The following is a 21,644-nucleotide window of genomic DNA, read 5'->3' on the forward strand; positions in this document are numbered from 1 at the left end:
AAAAGACCATCATACTGGGAAAGGCAGAAGATCGCAGGAAAAGAGGAAGACCCAATACGACATCTACTGACTCCTAAAGGAAACCACAGGCTTGACTTTGCAAGACCTGAACATTCAGCTGCGAGCACAACATTTTGGAGATTGCTTATTCATAAGGTCTCTGGTCTGGAGACTCCAGTAGCAAGGAAGCTGAAGGCAACTGTCCTCTGAGAGACTCTCAGGCAGGGCCTAAGGCTTGGAGACCACCAAAAAATCCTGTAAAATATGTACAGCAATTAAAAAATAATAATGACTCTGCTTCTGGCTATATGTTGCTTCTCCTTTCAGTGGCCCTCTTCCCATGAAGAAACCAGGTGTCTTTAAGACTAACTAGTGTTTATATTTCATAAGCGTTCATGTGTCTGAGTGCACTTCTTCCGAAATAAAAACTAGCTAGTCTTTAAAAGTGCTACAACGCTTTTTTGTTTCTCTTTTGCTACAAAACTAACATGGCTGCTGGCCAGATCACCCTTGGCTAGATCCCATGCTGGAAGAAGGGGGCTTAAAAGAGGGGAGATCAGGGATCTGAAAAGTTTCCTAGCTGCATGAAGGACCTGGATGGCAAAAGCAGGAAGTAGGTTCTTTCTCCCTTCCTCACTCTTGCGAAGCACGTTATCATTGTTTCAATTCTCAAGCAAATTCCACATTTTGCCCCTACACAAACCAATTTTGTGCCGTTTTATGTGCATTGGCCGGATAGCTCAGTGGGTTAGCTGTCCTGCTGCAGAGCCAGAGGTCAGAAGTTGGATCTTCTGCACTGCCGCCTGTCTTACTCCCAGAGCTCGGTGTCTCAGCTGATTTTAAGTCTTCAGCAATAATAATAAGCGGGCAGTTTCTTGGAGGAAAGGGCGACAGGTTTATTTGGATAAGACAAGTGCGCCCTCGGGTGCCCAGCAGAGTGGGGACCCCAAGATCAATAGGGTTCAAGTTTTTATACAGTTCTAAAAAAGGAAACAAAAGTATGCAGCCGTTCATTGGTCCTTGAGGACTAGGTGCATGGGTTTCAATTTCTCGCTTCTCAGCAAAGCAGTTAGTTTCTCATGCGCAGAGTGGCTGATCTCTAAGGACTGTTGAGTCTTCCTTGGAACGTGCTACTTTTTCTTTGGTGCTTGCTCCCTTCTTAGACCTGGGTGAACTGCCCCCTCCTAGGGCACCCCCAGAAGAAGGAAATGGCAAATCCCATCTAGGTATTGTGTACCTAAAAATCAGGCCAATTGGCATCCTCATTTGCTCCCTTTTTTTGAGGGAGGGGACGAGCTATTCCCCAACCCCGCGGTGTGGTGCTGTGTACATGCGGCCACCCTAAAAGCAGCGTACTGAACACGAGCAGAGGAGACGAGGCCGGGAAAGCGGGGATTAGCTCCGAGCGAGAAGTGTCCCTTCTCCTTTGGAGGCCTGCCAGGTTCAAAGCGCGGCAAAGGAAGGCCTGACCGCTTAAGCCGCAAAATAGCATTATCCGTAACGGATGGCCGGGTCGGACGGAAGGGCGGGCGAAACGGGCTGTCAAAAAGCATTAGCTCTGTGTAAGGAAGGAGGTATATATGGAGTCCCTCCAGCCCACCCCTCCTCCTTTTCAGCCAGGCACAAAAGCGCTTTAAGAACAGGGCAGATTATATATATATTTTATAGGATCGCCAAAAGGTAAAATCAAAGGCCTCGTTGCCGAACGTCCGCTAGAAAGAAGCAATGGGGACGCTAGAGAGCGGAGATAATTCCTTTGTTTCACATTGTTCCGTCAGGGTTCGATTATAGGATGCGAGGGAGGTGGCTCAGAAAAGCCTGGGGCCTACCCTCTTCCACCACAGAAACATGCCCGAGGCTCAGCATGGCAAGAGTTAGAAAGCTCTGGAGTTCCACAGAGCTCCCGTTGACGAAGAGACCTGTGAAACGCCAAAGCACACGCCCTTTAAAAAAACGCATTGTCTATTATTTGTTGTATTCTTTCGGGCTACCCCCTTCCCAGAGACCATGCAGCCTTCAACATGTTTGGAACTACAGGCAGGGTAGTTGTGTGGTCTCTTCTGCAGAGAACAGTCCTTGATTTGAAAGGCAGCCAGAAAAGTCTTCTTTTTGAAGTCCTCCCCCTTGGATGGTCCAATTCAAGTCAAAGTTAAAATTAAAAAACAAATTAAAATGTTAAGATCATGAGACTATTTTTGACCAGAAGTGGGCTACCTCAATACGTTACCTCATCCATTTACTAGATCTTCCTTGGTACATACGGCTGGACAGAAATGGCACGCAAATAGGTGCTGCATGGATCGAATTTCTCCACAGTCACAGAAAAATTGTCCGTTATCCAAGCAGCTCCATTTTACTTGATTATTAAATCGAGGCCGCATTTTTAAAAAAATTGTATTTCAGTAGCAAGAGCAATGAAAGCTCACTAATCAGTAAACAGCCGAGTTAGTGGAAAAAGAGAATTTGAGTAAGATGGGGCTGGCTGGCTGTGCCTGAAAAATGAAGAAAACCACAATGTTCCTTTCAGTGTACTGATTTTTATTCATATGCAAATATATGCAGATTCAATCATTTTAAAACTCGTACATTCAGTCAAGAAAGATTGCTTCATTCAGAGGGTGGCCCTTGTTTATAGAGAACGAGAGGGATAAACGATTCCAGATCTCAACTCTTCCATTCCGTGTTGACCTATCGTTTTTAGGGTGGGAACCTTCTTGCAGCGTCTTCGAAATGCCCTGTACTCGCCGCTGCCCCCTGTTGATGAACAAAATGCTAAACGTTCAGGGTGTACCCTGGGACGGACAACCAGATGTCCATCAACTACAAGTCCCATCAGCCCCAGGCAGCAGAGCCAACGGGGAAGGTTCATGGGAACTGCAGTCCAACAGCATCACAACGGCTGCATATTTGCCATCTGCATAAAGATGAGGCCACTTCCCTAAGATTATCCTTGGGTTTTGTGATCAGGAAAAGGTGGCTGGGGGGGGTATCATCAGGGGGCTACCCACCACCACCCTTTGCTACAAATAAGAGCCAATTCTGCTGGGGCACGTTGGGATACAAGACCTCTTTCAACTTCTGGACTAGACTGGGCAGTTACCCTGCTTTTTTTTGCCCCAGAGAAGGAGGCAGCCACTCTGCCGGGACTCTCTGCCTTCTGGCCAATGGACATCCAAGCTACATTAAAAGTAAAAAGACTAAAATCCTGCTAAAATCTGACCGGAGCCGCTTCTCCTGCAGGGCTGGGGGGTGAGTGGGTCTTCTCTCTTCCCCCACCCTTGGTATCACTAGATCAAGTTCCTCCTGGAAAAGAAGGAGAGAGAAAAAAAAGGGTTAACATTAGAAAGAAAGGAGAATCCAGGCATCCTGTTTAAACACACCCTCTGTCATAGCTATTCTATAAGTAACAGCAACTGCTCTGGAGCTTGGAAAAGAAACTCTTCCAGTCTCCCAGAATCCCCCAGTCTCCCAGAATCCCCCTCAGCATGGGGCAGTCAGCTACCAACACCTGAACGGGATGTGCCTGGAGGAAAGGTCTAAGGTTTACCGAGGCCAAGCTCCCACCCAAGCTTCCTGCTTAGAAAGAAACCCGCCTGGGCCACCCCTGCAGCAGGAACTGGAAGCTCAGCTAGAACCAGCCCTAGCAAAAGTTCAAGGTCTTCTCATTTAGACCTTCCTCCCTGGTGGATCACATTCTGGTGTTAATAAGATGTTGGCAGGGCAGCTAAGAGATCCCAGAATGAAGAATTATGCTATTTGTAGTCCAGAAGATCCAAACAGCCTATCCCTAAGAGCATGAAGAACTTTTCAAAACAGGGTTTCTTGCATTATTAACAGTGATGCAAGAAAAGGGATATTTGGAAGGAAACTTCTCTCGTGTCATTGGTCACATCAATGCTAGAAACACAGCATGTTGTCGTCATTTCCCTCCTCGGGGCAACTAAAGCTCGGTAGTCCTCCAGTGTTGTTGGCTGAGACAGCTTGAGAAGGAAATTCAAGAAATTCAAGGGAGGACTTAGGAGCCATGAGTGGGAACCTTACTGCAACAGAATGTTACAGTATGGAATGTTCTTAATCATGGTTTCTACCGGCCGATTTTGCCTTCCTGCCGATATTCCATCCCCGCCTGCATTTTCCTTCTTCGACTGACATTCAACAATTCATAAAGATTAATAAGTTCAGCTCTACTTTGGGGTCTGAGTAAAAAAGAGAAGTTCAAGAACTCAACTAGAGGGGCACCGGAAGGGAACGGAAAACCATTTCTGAATATTCTGGAAAACCCTGAAAATCAGAACTGATGGCGCATGATGATGATTATGGTCAGATTTCATAATATACAGCATTGCCCTAAGATAGGCTGCTGCCTGTGAAGGAACAACAAAACGATGTCCTCTTATCTAAGCTAAGACGCATAACAACAACATCAATAACCACCACCACCACCTTAGAAATGCAGGGCTGGAAGAGACCCTTAGGGAACATCAAGTCCAGCTTGTCAAGGAGGCCCAATGGGGGAAATGAACTCCCAACCTCTGACGTCAGAGCTCGAGACCTCTAAATCACTGAGTTAATACAGTATTTTTCCCTTTTCTAATCCAAAATTAAGAAATCCAAGTGGGGCTTAGCAAGTGTAGGGGGGAAAGGGATCAAAGCTCTGCAGGATCGCTTTGATCCCTGCTTTCCCCTCCACTTGTTTTTCTCTCCTCAGCTTACTTCCCTGTATAAGACAACCCTCAATTTTTAGTCTAAAGACTTTAGACAAAAGTATAGTCTTATACACAGAAAAATACAGTATTTTGGGACATGCAGCAGGAAATCTCCCCAACCTTGGCAGTAAACATACAATAACAAGAACGCGAATCGTGTGGCATCCTATCGCGACACTGCAAATCTGCCCTCCGAGCTGGCTGTGTCACCTACCTAACGACAGGACAGGGGGGTGGAAGCTAAAATATGGACCAGTGAGCAAAAAAATGATCCCAACTCTATGACTGTGGAACAGCCTGAAAGGGTTACTCCCATGAAGAAGTGCCGATCCAATCTGGATTCCTTACCTGATGGAGGTGAGGTCGAGGTGAAGCTACTTCTCCCCCTTTCCTTGGCCCTCTGGGATGACTTCTGGGGCCTGGGCAGAGGGGGGCGGAGGTGGGGGTGGGGGTGGGGGTGGGGGAAGCAGCAGCACCGGCCCCACCGGCGGAGGTTTCTCCTTGGTCTCGCCTGGACTTCCTTTCCCCAGGGGGAGGCTTGATCCAAAGAAGCCCTGTGTGACCATGGTGGAAGCAGAAGAGGAAGAGGAGGAGGAGGAAGAGGAGGAAGAAGAAGAGGTGGGAACAGCAACGCTGTGGGCCGGCTTGGTTGGGAGACCCCCGGAGAGGAAGGCCGTGTACTGATTCCAGAAGGAGAGGGGTCCCACCCCCACGAGCTGGGCTGGTAGGTCACGTCCCAGGAAGTCTCGCAGCTTGACCTGACCGCTCGACAGCCCCGCCACGGGGCCTTCGAGAGGCGGCCGCCGTCCACGGCGTGCCAGGCTGCTGTTGCTGCTGCTCCAGGCGTGGCTGCCGGGGTGGACCTGCTGGAGGAAGAGAGAGCTGTAAGACAATGAACGACGATGGTGGATCGGGCCTGAACCGCCCAAAGGGAATGCAGTGCTAACGGAGAGAAAGAGAACGTCGGAGGCTAAAGGTCAAACTTTTAAACCAAGATCCCCTCCAGGATTTATAGTTTTGAGAGCAGCTATTCGAATCCTCTGGGAAAACGACAGTGATCCCCCTTATCCGCGGGATCACTATCCACGGATTCACTTATCCATGGTCTGAAAATAGTAAGAATCCTGGAAACACCTATTTCTGAAGGGGAAATGACCAGAACTGGTCACGAGAGGGAGCCAGAGACCATGCTATAGTGCTATTAAAATAGCGTTCAACGTAATCCACATTTTTCAGCATCCGCAGGATACGGATACGTGGATACGGAGAGCGTCTACTACATAGTTCCATCCCAGCAGCTACATCAGGAGCTACAATAGGAGGGATTTTGTACCACCATTTTCAGAAATACCTTGAGAGGAACTTCATTTACAGCAGAAGTGGGGAATATTTAGCCCTCAAATATGGTTGAACTACAACTTCCATCATGTCTCATTTCTGATCAGGATATACGAGTCTGATGGAAAGCTGAAGTTTCCTGCAGTGCTTATTACAGTACGGTGGTCCCAAAGCTGGCACTCTGTTTTAGAGGGGCAGTAAAGGTTCCCCTGACATTAAGTACAGTTGTGTCCGACTCTTGGGGGCGGTGCTCATCCGTTTCCAAGCCGTAGAGCCAGCGTTTGTCCGAAGACAGTTTCCGTGGTCACGTGGCCAGCGAGACTAGACACAGAACGCCATTACCTTTCCACCAAGGTGGTCCCTATTTATCTACTTGCATTTTTGCATGCTTTCAAACTGCTAGATTGGCAGGAGCTGGGACAAGCGAGGGGAGCTCCCTCCGTCGCGTGGATTCGATCTTACGATGGCTGGTCTTCTGACCTTGCAGCACAGAGGCTTCTGCGGTTTAATCCGCAGCGCCACCACGTCCCTAGAGGGGCAGTAACTAGCATATTTTGATACCCAGGGGCAGCAGAAACACAAAACTGAGTCTTGATAATGACAGCTCTCCCCATGAAAGACCAGGTACGTAATTTGATGCTGAATAGCAGTGGTTCCCAACCTTTTTTTTAATTTGTGGCTTTCCTGACTTATTGTCACTGGCTGTGGCACTCCCAATAGTTTAGGTCGGGGGGGGGGGAGGAAGCGAAAAAAGTCACAACTGTTTGGGAACCGTTGACTTAAGGGAACTGAAGAAGGAAGTGCCAAATCAGAGGAAGGAGAAGAAGGGAAGGAAGGGAGGCAGAAGGATGAATACATCCAGGCATCGAGAGAAACTGAGGTCAGGATGAAGGGGATCTCGGGGAGTTTTCAGATACCGTTAAAAATAATCAGATTTCTTGCCATGCTATAAGTCCCAAGATTCCCTTAGAAGAGAATCCACGTGGATTAACCATCATCTGCAGACATTTTCTCTTGTAACTGGGAGAAACCTGAGCCTCTCTCTCTTTCTCTCTCTCTCTTTTTTTTTTGGCTGCTGGAGATGTCTACGTTTTCTGTTGTCTAGCAACGATTTCTCCAAAGAATGGCACCAGATCGCTTTTGGTCTCATGCACGATAACCAAGAGGAAAAGAGTCACCGGTATGATGATGTGACTCTTGCAGGAAAGTAAGTCATAGAGGACGAAGAGACCATGATATCGGGACATTTTGCTGCCTGAGGCAAAAGAAGAAACGGTCACGTCCTTGTGGACAGTTTTCAAAAATGTCCCATCACTTAACTAATGATCTCCCCATCTCTGACAGCGAAAATGAAGTAAGGAATGATTAAACGTTAGTGGTCCTTTCGTAACACTCCAACCTGCAAATATTTTTTATCTCACTCCGAAGCAGGGGTTGGCCAAAAAAACCCCTCTCTCTCCCCTCCCACCTTCGGCACTGCCCAAATATTGCTTTCAAGGGGATAAAATTTGCCCTATAAACACAATTCTCCTCCCCTTGGGGGTTATCCTAGGCTTTAAAAAAGTCCTTTAAAAAAATATGGAAATAATCCATTAAGTCACTTCCTATGTCTAGAATAGTTCCTCAAACAGGCTTAGGAAGGGACAAAATTGCACTCACACAGCAAAGCACCCCTGAATTACTCTTGGGGGGCAGGTAATTTCCTGTGGGGCTAGGTGTTCAAGGGGGTCTGCCCCTTGACCCTACAGAAGGGTCCACCCCGTAAGCCATAATGGCACGGCAAGAGTGAGAGAGACAATTACAGTGCTTGTGTAAGACATGATAGCCTAGACCAGTGGTGTCGAACTGTGGCCCTCCAGATGTTCTTGGACTTCAACTCCCAGAAGCCTTCACCACCACCTCTGCTGGCCAGGATTTCTGGGAGTTGAAGGCCAAGAACATCTGGAGGGCCACAGTTCGACACCACTGGCCTAGACAGTGATGGGAAGCAATAGTTACCATATTTTTCCATGTATAAGACTATACTTTTGTCTAAAATCTTTAGACTAAAAATTGAGGGTCGTTTTATACACGGAAGTACGCTGAGGAGAGAACAAAAACAAGTGGAGGGGAAAGCAGGGATCAAAGCAATCTTGCAGCACTTTGATCCCCTTCCCCCTACACATGCTAAACCCCACTTAGATTTCTTAATTTTGGATTAGAAAAGTGGGGGTGTCTTATACATGGGGGCGTCTTATACATGGGGAAAATATGGTACTTCTAATCCATTCTTTTTTTCAAATAACTAAGTTACATAAAAGTTGTAATGTAACGAAGAATAATTTTTGCAAAATAAGAGGGATTTTAACTATTCGGATTTTACTCCAAAGTAAGAGAAACTGCCAGTCGTGTGCCAATCACACGACAAGGGATGTGACCAGGTATGCCAACGGCTACTTGTTAAACAACTGTAATTTCCTTCTGCCACTTCATCCATTTCACTTGCCCCAGAGTAAAATCCCAATAGCATTCTGGCTATTTAAAAGAAAAAACCAATTTGAGTAGCAAGGAAGATATATGTATTGCTATGTGGGCTTTTAAAAATTTAGTCCTGTAAACTGCCCAGCATTGTACGTACTTGCAATAATGGGGCAGTATATAAATCAAATCAAATCAAAAAGTTTTACAAATTGCAACTATACTACTAGCTAACAAAAGGCATGGCCGAAGTGCAGTTTATTACTTTTTAATACTAATTTTTCAAGCTCAGAGTCATGAACAAGACACAGAAGCTCTGAATCCTTCTTGGCGACAAGGATGGACCACCCCACCCCACCCCAAGAAGGGGTGGCGGCACGGCCCGGGGCTGCCTCTAGAGGAGGGCCAAGTTGGAATCCCTACATCGCTAAAAAAAAAGATGGCCGAGGGGACCACGTGGGAATAAATGAAGCCCGGGTCACTGCAAAAAGGGAAAAGCGCTCCGTTTCTCTCTCACCTGTTGGTGGACAGTCACTGCATGTTTCCGCAAAGCTGCCCGGTCAGGGAAGGCCTGTTTGCAGATCCCACACACCAACGGCAGCAGCCCCTCTTTGGCTTGACTACCGTGCTGGGTCTCAGATGGGCCTTCCCCTCCCGCCGCCTTCTCCTTCTCCTGATTCTCCTCCTCCTCTTGAGGAGCTCCCCCGCCCACTTTTCCCATCTCGACGTTTTCTTCCTGCATGGGCCGTGGCGGGCTTCCGGGCTCAGACGGCGGGGCTCCCCCATCCTCCTCTTCGTCTGCCCGCCCCACTGCCTCTCCTTCTTTGGTAGCCCCCGCGGCCTCCCGTTCGGGACTGGACAGCCCTTCCACCTTCTCCCCGCTGCTTTCCATCGAGTCTTCGTCGGTGGGTTCTTCTTCGTCCTCCTCCGAAAGGTCGTCCTCTTGAGGAGAAGCCGCCTGGATCTGTTGCTGCTGCTGCTCCGGCTGCTGATGCGGCTTCTCCCCTTCCACCAGCGGGGCCCCTTCCAAAATGGAAGGCTCGGGGAGGAGCGCCCCGTTGGGGATCTGCCCGCCGAGATGCATGCGGACGTGCTGCTGGAGACTGACGGCGTTGGTGAACTTCTTCTGGCAGATGGGGCAAGAGTTTTGAGCGCGGACCGCCGAGCTGGTCTTGTGGCCCACAAAGTGGGCCCGCAGGTTCCCCCGGGTGGAAAAGGCCCGCCCGCACACTTTGCACTTGAACGGCCGCTCCCCTCCGTGCTGCCCGTAGTGAAGTTGCAGAGCCCGGGGGCAACTCAGGACCCGCAAGCAGATGACGCACTGGTTGGGTCCGGAAGACGACGACGACGACGAGGCGGGCGGGGATGCAGAGGACGAGGAACCGGCCGCGGCTTGGGCGGCGGTCACGGGGGCCGTGCAGGAGGAAGACGAGGGAGACCCGTGGCGGTCGATCTTCTCCACCAGCTGCTGCAGCTTGGAGGTTTCCGAGGGCGATGCCTCCAGGACGTACGGGAAAGGCCCCACCGCGGCTCCGGCTTTGAAGTGGTTGGCCAACAAGGCCCAGCTGGGCAAGGAGCCCACCAACTTCCCCAACTGAAGCCGGGTACCCTCGGACTCCCTTTCCGGAGGAGTGTTCTCGTCCCCTTTGCCCTTCGCTTCCACCGCCTTCATCAGGACCAGCTTGTTGAAGGTCGGCAGGGCCTGGGCCGCCGAAGACGGGGAGGCCCCGGAAAGGATTGTCAGGCTCTCAGTCGCGCTCAGGGCCTTGCGTTCCGCGGCCGGAGGCGTCGGCGTCTCCTCTCCGGATTCGGCTTTCTCCGGCGGCACCGACATGCCGTAGGGCAGCCCCGAGGCGGTGAGGACGTAATCGAGATGCTCGGGAACCGGGTGGGGGTTCATCTGAACGTGGGGGTACTTCTCCCGGTGACGGTGGAAATGCACCTTCAGGTTCCCCCGGGTGGTGAAGCGGTTGCCGCAGATGTTGCACTTGTAAGGGCGCTCACCCGTGTGGGAGCGCAGGTGGATCTGGAGGGCGCTGTCGCTGCCGAACACTTTGCCGCAGAAGCGGCACTTGTGGCGCCCGCCCGGCTTCTCCTCCAAGCCGGCGTCCCCGGCGCCCCCGCCGTTCTTTTGCCGGAGCAAGCCCGGCGAGGTGGCCTGCTCCAGACCCCGAGCGGCGCCCAGGCACTGAGCGGCCAGGAGGCCCGTGGCCGTCGGGAAAGCCGGGGCCAGGAGCTGCTCGGCTTTGGGGACCCTGGCGCCGCTGGGGAAAGGATGGTAGAGGTGGAAGAAGGCCGGTTTGGGCACTTCGGGGGAGCCGGACGCCTGGGTTCTCCCGGGCTCCGTTTTGATGGAAAAGACCGGCAAGGGTGGCTTGGGTGGAACAGCGGCGATCGGCGCCGGCTCTGCGGAAGGCGTCGAGGAGCCCGCTTGGCCCAGGGAGCCCAAAAGCAACACCTGGCGGCAGATCTGCTCCGTCATCTGCATTTGGTGGAGCTGGCGCTGCTGCAGCACCCGAAGCTCCTCCAGGATAAGAGGGATGTTGAGGTGCCCGGAAGGAACGGAAGCTGCGGGAGGCATAGGTTGTGGAGGAGGGCGAGGCGGGCCGGGAGGAACCGGCTCTTGGTTGGGGTCCGTCAGCAGAGCCCCGGACTCCATGTCCATGCTCGGAGGGCTTTCGGGGCGGACCTCGACGGAGGAGGAGGAGGACGAGGAGGAAGAGACAAAGGTGTGGTCTTGGCCAGCAGCAGAGGTGGCCGTGGCCGCCGAGCACGTGGGGGGCTCCAGACAGCCGGAATCCACGTGAGCCACCAACTCGGAAGGATCCTTGCAGCTGATATGGCAGGAGGGACAGGAGAATGGGGCCGAGCCGCCTCCTCCAAGGTCACCTGGAGGGAGAAGAGAAAGAGAAGAACGGAGGGAAGAGGATGGTGTGATTATTCTAGGTCCGTCCAGAAGAGAGTTCGGGAAAGTTCCCGTTTTGCACAGCGACCCCCAGAAAACACCCGGCCATACCAGGAACCGTTGTCCGAAATAAAAAAGAAGGAACCTTTTCAAGCTATGCTGAGAGATCTGGAATCATGCTGACGAGGACGACAGCATTTCGTTCAGCTGGACAGAGCTCCCGAACACCTCCCTCCCCTGTATGCATTCAGAGTTCAGAAATCTGTAGGCGACACCGTCAGATTTGAAGGAGCAAAAATACACCCTGGCTAAAATTCTACTGAGTTTTTATGCCAATGTAGCGCTGTTGGTGTCAATCTCCTTGGCAAACTGCTGCAAGTTAAGGAGTTAGAAAAGGCATCCATTCCCGGGTGCTGAGCTGTACAAATCTCAACACTAACTCATGACTTTTTATTTTGGCCCACATTTTCATCAACTGTATTATACCAGCAGCTGTAATTAAGAGGATCTAGACTAGCCTAATACAGTATCCTAGCTTGCAGGACGCCTGCAAGCAGGATGCGATCACAAAAGCTTTCTCTCCCGTTTGCTCCTTGACAACTGATATCCAGAACAAAGTGGCCAGATGCAAAAAGAGGTATTTCCCTTGACCCTTTAATAATTGTGTTCAAAATGGAGTTTTGTGCAATATATGCTGTTTGGAAATTCCCTCTTCTGCAGACCTGTTAAGGGTGCAAGAATCCTGACTTCCTTTTCAAAGTACAGTGGTGCCCCGGTAAGCGAGGGCAGGGCGCGAAAATGGTTGCGGCAGCCATTTTGGGCATCTGGCAGCCATTTTGGAACCACCGATCAGCTGTTTAAAAAAACATCGCAATGCAATGTTTTGTCATTGTAAACATCGCAATGCGATCGCATTAGCGATCTGAAAAAACAGATCGCTATGCGGATTCGTCGTTAAACGGTGCGCTCATTAAGCGAGGCACCACTGTACTGAACTTGATTACTGCTCTACCTAAGGCATTGCTCATGAGTAAGACTGTGACTATGACAGGCAGTGGCTCTTTTAAACCCTGCAACCAGTTCTTCAACTGGAGATCCTTGGGAGGGAACACGAGAGCTTAATGGTACAAAGCCAGGCCCATCAGCATAGATTTTCATCAATCAAAAACTTCCTCCTCCAATCCTGTGGCTCCGAAGGCTTTCTGGCCATGAACAGGATTACATAGGAGGTGTGTGACAGAAGTAGGAAATGCTTCATTTTTTTAAAAAAAAGTCACCCCTGGTCATGTCATCATTAGCCTTAAATTGGCTTAAATTACAGAACAGGATTTCAGACGTTCTCATTTTAATGGGAAACAAATCTGAAGGAAACCGAGTTCCGAGTTCTCATCATCCTCATTTCATTACCAGCTTGGTAAACAGTCCAATGTGGCAAAGGTTTAGGTGTAAAAGAAGTTGGGTGAACTATAGAAGAGGCATTCAGAAGAACTGGACATACTGGGAAATATAGATAGTGTGTGAGTTTTTTATCGGGATGACAAACAGTTTTGTTTTTAAATAGATCTGGGAGCCAACACTAGTTGTAATAGTTTCCAACATTTACCAGCCCCCTATCTTTGTAAGGATCTGCCCATTCACACACACATCCTTCTGTCCAGAAAACAGAGAATGAAGGCAATAATTTCACTCCCACCTACTGTACGAGTATTCCTATAGACCAGCTGTTCTCAGTCTTCTGCACCCTTTATCTTGGGCCTTTCCATCAAAAAGGTGATATAAAAGTTCAAGCCCATTTTTCCTCAAGAAAGGTATTTATTCAGGCCTTCTCTTACTTTATTTAGCATTTATTCTAAGTTTTAAAGGTGTATAAAACTGTAGTATTGTAGCAACTAAATGAAAGCAGACCAAAATAATTAATTCCATCTTAATTCCAATTCATTTCACGTCCCGGTGAATTGTGCATGTTATGTGCTAGTCACATGAATTCTAACTTATGACAACTCGACCAGACCAGATGGGCGGGATATAAATCAGATAAATAAATAAATAAATAAATAAATAAATAAATAAATAAATAAATAAATAAATAAATAAATAAACAAACAAACAAACAAACTCTAATACCTTATATGTTTTCCAAAGTATTTAAATTTTAAGTGCCACATCCCCATGAATTTTCTTGGCCAGACGGAGATTTGAACCCACATCTCTTGAGTTCTAAACCAATATGATCAGCTGCACTGCATTGGTTCTGCACCCCATTGAATCAATGGGAGTTTAGTAAGTCAGCTTTAATTCAATGAGTTTTCTCTAGTTGGACCTAAGGGTGAGATTTAGCTTCCCCAAAGTCTCAAAATAATGAAATATGTGCACATTTTCTTGCCAAGCTTGGAAAATCAGTTTCTAACAATAACGTCTTCCCTTTACCTGTAACAATAATCAAGTGGTAATTTCTTGTTACTCAATAAATTTTTAGACATGAATTCATTTCCAGTGCCAGACAAGTAATCCATTCCACTTTCCTGTTCAGCTGCTCCTTCCGTTACTTACAAAATTAGAATCAATAGAGTAACACGCGTGAAATATTCCTGTTTCTTAAAAAATGCCTTAAAACATCCTTAGCGCAGTAATGTTTGGCACTAAACTGAAACATATCACACACCCCGAAATAGCTTTCTTAAAGGTTCCATTGCTTTGCAAAGGTGATTTCATCTTAGCCTTTCTTTCTCTCCAGAAATAACTAGTTACAGGTAACTAACTACCGCCCTTCCATCTTTCCAAGCTGCCTGATCAACTTATTCAAGGCAATACGCCAGCATAGAATTTGGGATCTGTTTTACAAGCACTGCCTTCCCAAAAATAATCCCATAATTTCATGTTTTTAATCCTTGCTGGGGTCCCTAGGGAGATAGAGAGGGTGTGTGTGTGTGGGGGGGGCTATATTACAAGTCCCTCTGTGTGTGTGTGTGTGTGTGTAGGGCTATACTACAAGTCCCTCTGTGTGTGTGTGTGTGTGTGTGTGTGTGTGTGTGTGTGTGTGTGTGTAGGGCTATACTACAAGTCCCTCTGTGTGTGTGTTTGTGTGTGTGTGTACGGCTATACTACAAGTCCCTCTGTGTGTGTGTGTGTGTATAGGGCTATACTACAAGTCCCTCTGTGTGCGTGTTTGTGTGTGTGTGTACGGCTATACTACAAGTCCCTCTCTGTGTGTGTGTGTGTGTGTGTGTGTGTGTGTAGGGCTATACTACAAGTCCCTCTGTGTGCGTGTTTGTGTGTGTGTGTACGGCTATACTACAAGTCCCTCTGTGTGTGTGTGTGTGTGTGTGTGTAGGGCTATACTACAAGTCCCTCTGTGTGTGTGTGTTTGTGTGTGTGTGTACGGCTATACTACAAGTCCCTCTGTGTGTGTGTGTGTGTATAGGGCTATACTACAAGTCCCTCTGTGTGCGTGTGTGTGTGTGTGTGTGTGTAGGGCTATACTACAAGTCCCTCTGTGTGTGTGTAGGGCTATACTACAAGTCCCTCTCTCTCTCTGTGTGTGTGTGTGTGTAGGACTATACTACAAGTCCCAGAATCCTCTCTTTGTGTGTGTGTGTGTGTGGGGGGGCTATACTAGAAGTCCCAGAATCCTCCAGCTAGGAGGGGATTCTGGGATTGGGTAGCCCCGTGGAAATCCCTCAGTCAATTGAGGATTTCAGGGTTCAGGGCTTTCCCCTGGGGGGGGGGGTTATGAACACCGCATTTGCACACCGGATCGGGAGGAACTCCTACAGACCCCATCATCCACACACCCGTCCGGGCAGAAGAGGGCGTGTATGTGTGTGAAGGGTGGACAATGGACAAAAAAGGCCGGGGAAGAAGTAGCCAACGGGTGCGATCGGGCCAATGAATGGGCCACAAACGGGGGGGGCAGACCTGGCGCGCTGGGGGGGGGGAAGGACACCGATCTAGAGACGAACGTGTGAATGGGGTTGGGGGAGAAAGAGGAAGGCTTAGCTGGCTTGGTCCCCCCACCCCACCCCATCCCCCGATCGATTGCCCAGGGGGGCCCCCCCTCGGGATGGCGCCCTCCCTCCCGGCCGCAGAAAGGGGGCCTGATCCTGACCCTGCGCCTTTCCCCACCCCCACCCCGGGCAGCGACACCCCCCCGCCCCCCGCCCCCACCTGCGGGCTCGGCCATCCTCCTGCCCTCGACGCCGGCGCCCGGGTTTCCGACGACGCCCGCCGCCGCCATGGCCCTCGTCTCGTGGTGGGGCGGCGGCTGCTGGGGCTGCGGCGGCGGAGGAGGCTCTCCTCCCGGGCGCCCTTGGGGGCTGCTCATCCCGGCCTCCGATCCCCCGGAGGATGGATGGAGGCGCCGAAGGAGGAGGAGGAGGAGGAGGAGGAGAAGGGGAGACGGGAGGGCTCGGCGGCCGAGAGAGAGAGAGAGCGGCTCCCCTCCCGCCGCCGCCCGGCTCCTGCTGCAACCAGGGACCTCTGGTGTCGGGAGGGTAGCGGTGGTGGTGGCCGCCGCAGGGACGGAGGGAGGGAGGCCGGCCGGCCGGCCGGCAAGCAGGGCAGGCAGGCAGGCGCGGCGCCCCCGTGCGCCCCGGCCCCGGAGTGCACCTGGAGGCGCCGAGAGGGATGGAGGGAGCCCCCGGCAGGCAGGCAGGAAGGAGCCGATGAGCTTCCAAGAGGACCCCCCCCCCCACTCCCGCTGCTCCAAGTTATAAAAGGAATCCTCAACCCGGGTCAAGGCATTCACACGGGACGTCGAACACACGTCTCCCCTGGCTTTCCCGAACTTGGTTATGGTTTTTCCATTACAGCTCCTAAAAAAAAAATAAAAATCAAAAAATGGCATGGCCCATGACTTTGGACAGGGTCATTGAAGCCATCGTCCTCCATGCCGTGAGGGAACAGGCCGGGTAGGTGGGACTCGTTCAGCCCCATAAGGCAGCCCATCTAAGAGAAGGAAAACTCTCGAGTTCAAACCCCCACTAGGATGAGCTTCCACAGTTAACCTTTTTTCTGGCATTAGCTGTGCAAAAGAGATTTCCCCCCAAACCAGAAAGCCCCGCGTGGTGCAGGGGGTTAAAAGGTTGGATTATAATTCAGAAAACTCTCTAGGGGACCTGAGGAAAATAAACCAAACACACAGTTACGAGATGGGGGATACCTGGCTCAGCAATACTACAAGCAAGAAGGAGGTTGGAGTTGTCATAGATCACAAACTGAACATGAGCCAACAGTGTGATGTGGTCACAAAAAAGGCAAATACTATTGTAGGCTGCATTAATGGAGGTATAGTCTCCGAATCCTGTGAGGTTCTAGTTGCCCTCTGTTGAGCACTGGTTAAGCCTCATCTGGAGTATTGTGCCCAGTTCTGGACACCACATTTCAAGAAGGATGCCAACAAACTGGAGATCAAGTTCAGGGGAGGGCAACAAGGAGGTTCAAGGGACTGGAAAACAAGCCCTATAAGGAAAGACAAAGAATTCGACATGTTTAGCCTTGAGAAAAGGAGGCTGAGGAGAGGTATGATAGCACTTTCCAAGTACTTGAAAGGCTGTCATATACAGGAGGGGCAGGATCCGTTCTCGATCATCCCAGAGTGCAGGATACGCAACAACGGGCTCGAGTGACAGGAAGCCAGATTTCGGTTGAATATCAAGAAAAACTTCCTAATTGTTAGAGCGGTACAAAAATGGAACCAATTGCTTCGGGAGGTGGTGAGCACTCCAAACACGGAGGCCACTGAGAGAAAATTGGACCACCCTCTGTCAGATCTGCTTTGACTTGGATTTCTGCCTTGAGCAGGGGCTTGAACTTGGTGGCCTTATAGACCCCTTCCAACTCCATGATTTTATGATTCAGGCCATCACCATCTCTTGGCCTGGCCTCCCTCAGAGGGCTGTTGTGGGCAGGGAGGAGAGTCTTCTCTGCCACCTTCAGCTCACCGGAGGAAAGACGGGATATGAATCCAGGGAGCAGAATAAATAATAAATAAATAAATTCCCTTCCCCATAAGCACAGCCGCCTCCATGAGAGATGAGAGGGCCAGCCCTGTTTTTAAGCAGAAGAACACACTAGTATCCAGCGGTCGATGCCAAGAAACAAGATTTTGGAGAAAAGATCTGGTTCTATATAGCCCTGCTGCTTTATGATGGGTGAGGTAGGGCACTCGCTCATTGCCAGTTTTTGGTCAATATTTGCTTGAACATGGAAAGAGAAAGAACATTATTTTTTCCCTGTGGCTCAGGTGGCAAAATAAGTTTGTCCTCAAAAGCTGGTGCAAGCTTCTGTGTTACACAGAAACCTTTGTTCAAATGTGCAATCTTTTTTTCTACATGAATCCACACAGCACCGCGCTCCATTTGTTTTAAACTTGGGTACCTGAAGGACCGCCTCCTTCCATATGAACCTACCTGACAGTTAAGATATAGTCAGGGGGCCCTTTTGAAAGAGCCGTCCCTTAAGGAGGTAAGAGGGATGGCTTGTAGACAAAGGGCCTTTTCGGCAGCCGCCCCCAGACTATGGAACGCCCTCCCAACTGAGATTTGCCTGGCACCGACGCTGATGACATTTCGGTGCCAGGTCAAAACCTTCTTGTTCCAGAAGGCTTTTGATTGAAATAATATCAACTGTGGGTCCAGATGGCAATTTTTAAGAGTGTATCTTTTAATTGCATTTTAATTGTTTTTATCGTATTTTAATTCTTGTAAGCCGCCCAGAGACCTTTGGGTAGTGTGGCCGGCATATAAGTTAAATAAATAAAACAAATAAACTTGAAATGCAGATGGCGTACCCTTCGGCCCACAATTATTCTTACATGTCATCAAGCCGCTTCTGACTTACAGCAATCTTAATAGAGGTTTAAAGATACCTGACACATTCAAGGAAGTGTCTACTGTGGCTGCCTCCCACAGTGAGTTTCCCAGACTGACAAGGATTTGAACCCAGGTCTCCTGAATCCTCGGCTGAGGATACCACATTGGCTCACCCATGTGCAAACTGGTCCACATAACCCTTAAATATGTCTGATGCAATGTATTCTCAAAGGCTTTCACGGCCAGGATCTGATGGTGGTTGTGGTTTTTTTGGGCTCTTTGACCATGTTCTGAAGGTTGTTCTTCCTGACGTTTCGCCAGTTTCCGTGGCTGGCATCTTCAGAGGACTGGAGTAGGAACTCTGTCCATGCTCTGTTGCTGTCTGTTGGATGGTTGAGTATTTATAGCTGTGAGAACAGCTATTGTCCTTTTCAGGAGATAGGGCGATGATGGCGATCAGTGTGTTTTTGTTGTGGATGCAACAGAGCATGGGCAGAGTTCCTACTCCAGTCCTCTGAAGATGCCAGCCACAGAGACTGGCAAAACGTCGGGAAGATCAACCTTCAGAGCACGGCCGAAGAGCCTGAAAAACTCACAACAACCATGTCTGATGCAGTTTGTTTATGAACGTTGATCTACTACAGGAAGCCCGTAAAAGTCCATAGATCAGAGAGCTGCGCTTAATGAAAGTCAAATTTCTTCTCACCTAAGTAAAGAAAACCCACTTCCCAAAGGGATCATAAATTTGTCTAAAATGCAGTCTTCCATGGAGGGAGAAGCCCAGTGCATCGGTCTGCACTGGTCGGGCCCCTTCCTCATTTCTCTCTCAAAATCTCAGAGGCTGCTGGACCGCGGTCTATCCCACGCAATTGTTGACCCGAGAAAAGGAAAAAATTAAAACGGGGTGGGAGCCATGGGGTGGGGGGTGGGGGAGACCTGACTTAACACAAGAGAGACTATCTAGGACTTTGTGAGTTACTTAGCAACAGCACAAAGGCCAGCGAGAAGACAACATTGAAAAGAGGCACTGTGTGGCTTGAATATGTGCGTGAGGAAGTGTGACAGAACGCTTATGCGTGTGACCGTCTTCTTGGGAACGTCCCAGGAACTGCACGTGAAAGGGCACTGAGGCCTGTGTACGAATTGTGTGTGTGTGTGTTTGTGTGAGAGAGAGGCGGGGGGGGGGAAGAGAGAGCCAGAGAGCACAAGTGGAAGCATGGATCTGAGATGCGCATCGCAGACTGCCTGTGGCCCGGCCACGCTGCGGATCTGAGGAGAAAGGAGGGAACCGAGGCATGGGAGAATGTGCGGCTGGTGGTTCCGATGGTGGACAAGAAAGAGTGTGGCGGAGCCTATGCGCGACTTTGGCAACAGGTGTGCAAGAATTTACACAGGAAATCAGGATAGGAGTGTCACAATGCCTGCATGCACATAATCCGTGTGTCACGTTTAAAACCAAAGGAGAGTCCCATCCTAAGCATGTTTCCCTGGAAGAAAGGAAAACACACTGTGTTCAGTGGGGCTTACTCCCAAGTAGAGGCACACAGGGCTGTAGTCTTGGCTCAAGAGGACCTAGAATGGACGGACAGGTGTGACAAAATGGTGTTGGCTGGATTTCTCGGCAAATATCCTTTGTATTGGGCTGTTTATGAATCAAAATGCAGAGGAGAGAAAAGTTATCTTCTTAATTACATTTGGCATTGGCTGTTTGGGATCTCCAGAAGCGGTAGTAAAAAAAATAAATAAAAACTTTTCTCATCTCTAGTACACTTAGATTGGATTAGAGTCACTTTGGGCATGGCATCCGGGTCAACTCTAGTGGAGATCTTCCCCATTTCACCTTCTTCCTTTTCCTCTTGCTTCTCTGATTGGCCTCAACGCAGCTTGGCTCATTTTTTTGAGTCGCCTAAAGCGGCTGGCCAACACCTTCTTACCAATCACCTGTTGTCTGATTGGGACAAGATGCGTTCTGGAGTAAAGAGTTTAATCAATATGGACATTTGTAGGGGGGGGCAGTGAAGACAGACTCCTGAAAATGGAGATCAGAACTAGGTTGTTATGTAGAGAGCGTCCCCTTCGGTGGCCTTGGGCAAAATTCAGATCTTTCACCCCCCCTTGCCCTGCTTCCGCCTCTGGAAAGTGTGGATGCTACAATTACAGAGGGATGGGAAGGCTTTACAACAATTTATGCGAATGCTGCATCAATGAAAATAGGTCTCTGCACCCAGAGGCATGCTTTTGAGATGCGAATCCTGAGATCATCTCTGCAGAAGCACTTCCTCTGTTCACAACATGAGAGCGCCGGATGGTCCTACGAAATCTTTGCTGATAGCAGCTTTGTGTGTGTATCTATGCACGAGTGCAATCACCTATGCTTCCTATAGGGCGTGACATTAAAGAGGAAGGGAGAATGGAATCCCCCTTGATCGGTGATGCACTGTGCGCGCGCATGAGAGAGTGAGAAAAAATAAAAGAATAAAAGTTGATAGGATCCTGCATGTGAGAGAGGGAGGCAGAAAGGATGCGTGTAGGATAAGCGCACGGCATGCACATGAATCAGAAAGTATGGCCCATGCTCACACTCATGGACCTTTGGGGTGCATCTCTAGATCTAGGACCTCTGGGATCTCGCTGGATCCACTTGATCCTATCAGTGTGCTACAGAGAGAGATTGACTTCCACACTCCCAGGTAACATTTGCTCACGGGCCAGCCCCGGCCGGGAGTCTCCAGAACTTCCTTCCTCTCTGAAGATGCAACTTTTTTTGCACCTCCATCCCCTGCCCCATAAGAGACACCCCCACACACATGGCTGAAACTCCCCACCTGCCCACCTGTGGCACCTGCCAGGCATTTGAAGAGGTCCACCCCCCCAGCTCCCCCCCCCAAAATGCTCCCCTCCCTCCTTCTGGGCACCCACCGTTCTCAGAGGCCGTGGATGCTTCACAATCCGAGATGAGCTGTTGGGGGTTGCGCTGTTTCCTCCGAGACATCCCTGCAGGGAGGAGGGGGGGGCCGGGGAGGGGACCCCAAGTTTCCTCTCTTTGGTGGGGAGCCAGTGGGCACCTGATCCCCTTTTCTCTCAGGAATGGGATCCCTCCTGCAACCCCCCCCTCCCCACAACCCGCCCCTCCTCTTTTCACACTCGCATTCCCAAGGGACCCGCCTCCCTCTTTTGTGCCTCTCCTGGTAAAAGCAAAACTCTTAATCTTTCTGTACACTCTTTTTCTTTTGTAGTAGCAGGGATTGGGAAGGGAAGGGGGGGGGGGAAGAGAGAAAGCGGCTTTAACTCCTTCCTTCCCAGGGGCCTGCCTGAGGATTTCAGAATTTGGGATGGAGGGGTGGAACCTGTGGGAATCTTTGGCCCCAAGAGATGGAGAAAAGAAGATTTGGGGGGAGACAGGAGAGCAATTTTCCAAATACTTGAAAG

The 21,644-nt window shown here is 49.8% G+C and overlaps 1 protein-coding gene across 4 annotated transcripts; it reads right to left on the reverse strand.

Annotated features, from left to right (window-relative positions):
- Window positions 1-2,521: 2,521 nt before the first annotated feature.
- SALL2 (spalt like transcription factor 2) lies at window positions 2,522-21,291 on the reverse strand. Of its 4 annotated transcripts, none has more exons than XM_020809529.3 (4): window positions 21,135-21,291; window positions 9,019-11,390; window positions 5,055-5,569; window positions 2,522-3,303 (listed from the first exon to the last, which is right to left on the reverse strand). In XM_020809529.3, the coding sequence occupies exons 1-3, from the start codon at window positions 21,205-21,207 to the stop codon at window positions 5,081-5,083; spliced, it is 2,934 nt and encodes a 977-aa protein (XP_020665188.3). In that variant the 5' UTR covers window positions 21,208-21,291; the 3' UTR covers window positions 2,522-3,303; window positions 5,055-5,080. The 4 variants fall into 4 exon arrangements, with proteins under 4 accessions (XP_020665188.3, XP_072833116.2, XP_072833115.2 ...); XM_072977015.2 differs by having other exon boundaries at window positions 5,055-5,572; XM_072977014.2 differs by lacking the exon at window positions 21,135-21,291 and adding an exon at window positions 15,571-15,913.
- Window positions 21,292-21,644: the final 353 nt, after the last annotated feature.

Source organism: Pogona vitticeps, chromosome 6, assembly GCF_051106095.1.
Source record: "Pogona vitticeps strain Pit_001003342236 chromosome 6, PviZW2.1, whole genome shotgun sequence".
In the NCBI taxonomy this organism is placed as follows: Eukaryota; Metazoa; Chordata; class Lepidosauria; order Squamata; family Agamidae; genus Pogona; species Pogona vitticeps.

Bases quoted from the DNA above. Each gene is read 5' to 3' on its own strand.
- SALL2 (XM_072977016.2), bottom strand. From the start codon at position 15,727: ATGAGCAGCCCCCAAGGGCGCCCGGGAGGAGAGCCTCCTCCGCCGCCG. The intron at 11,391-15,570 runs GTGGGGGCGGGG...TTCTCCCTCCAG, and splicing joins GAGGATGGCCGAGCCCGCAG to GTGACCTTGGAGGAGGCGGC. The intron at 5,573-9,018 runs GTGAGAGAGAAA...CTCTTCCTCCAG, and splicing joins CAGTGACTGTCCACCAACAG to CAGGTCCACCCCGGCAGCCA.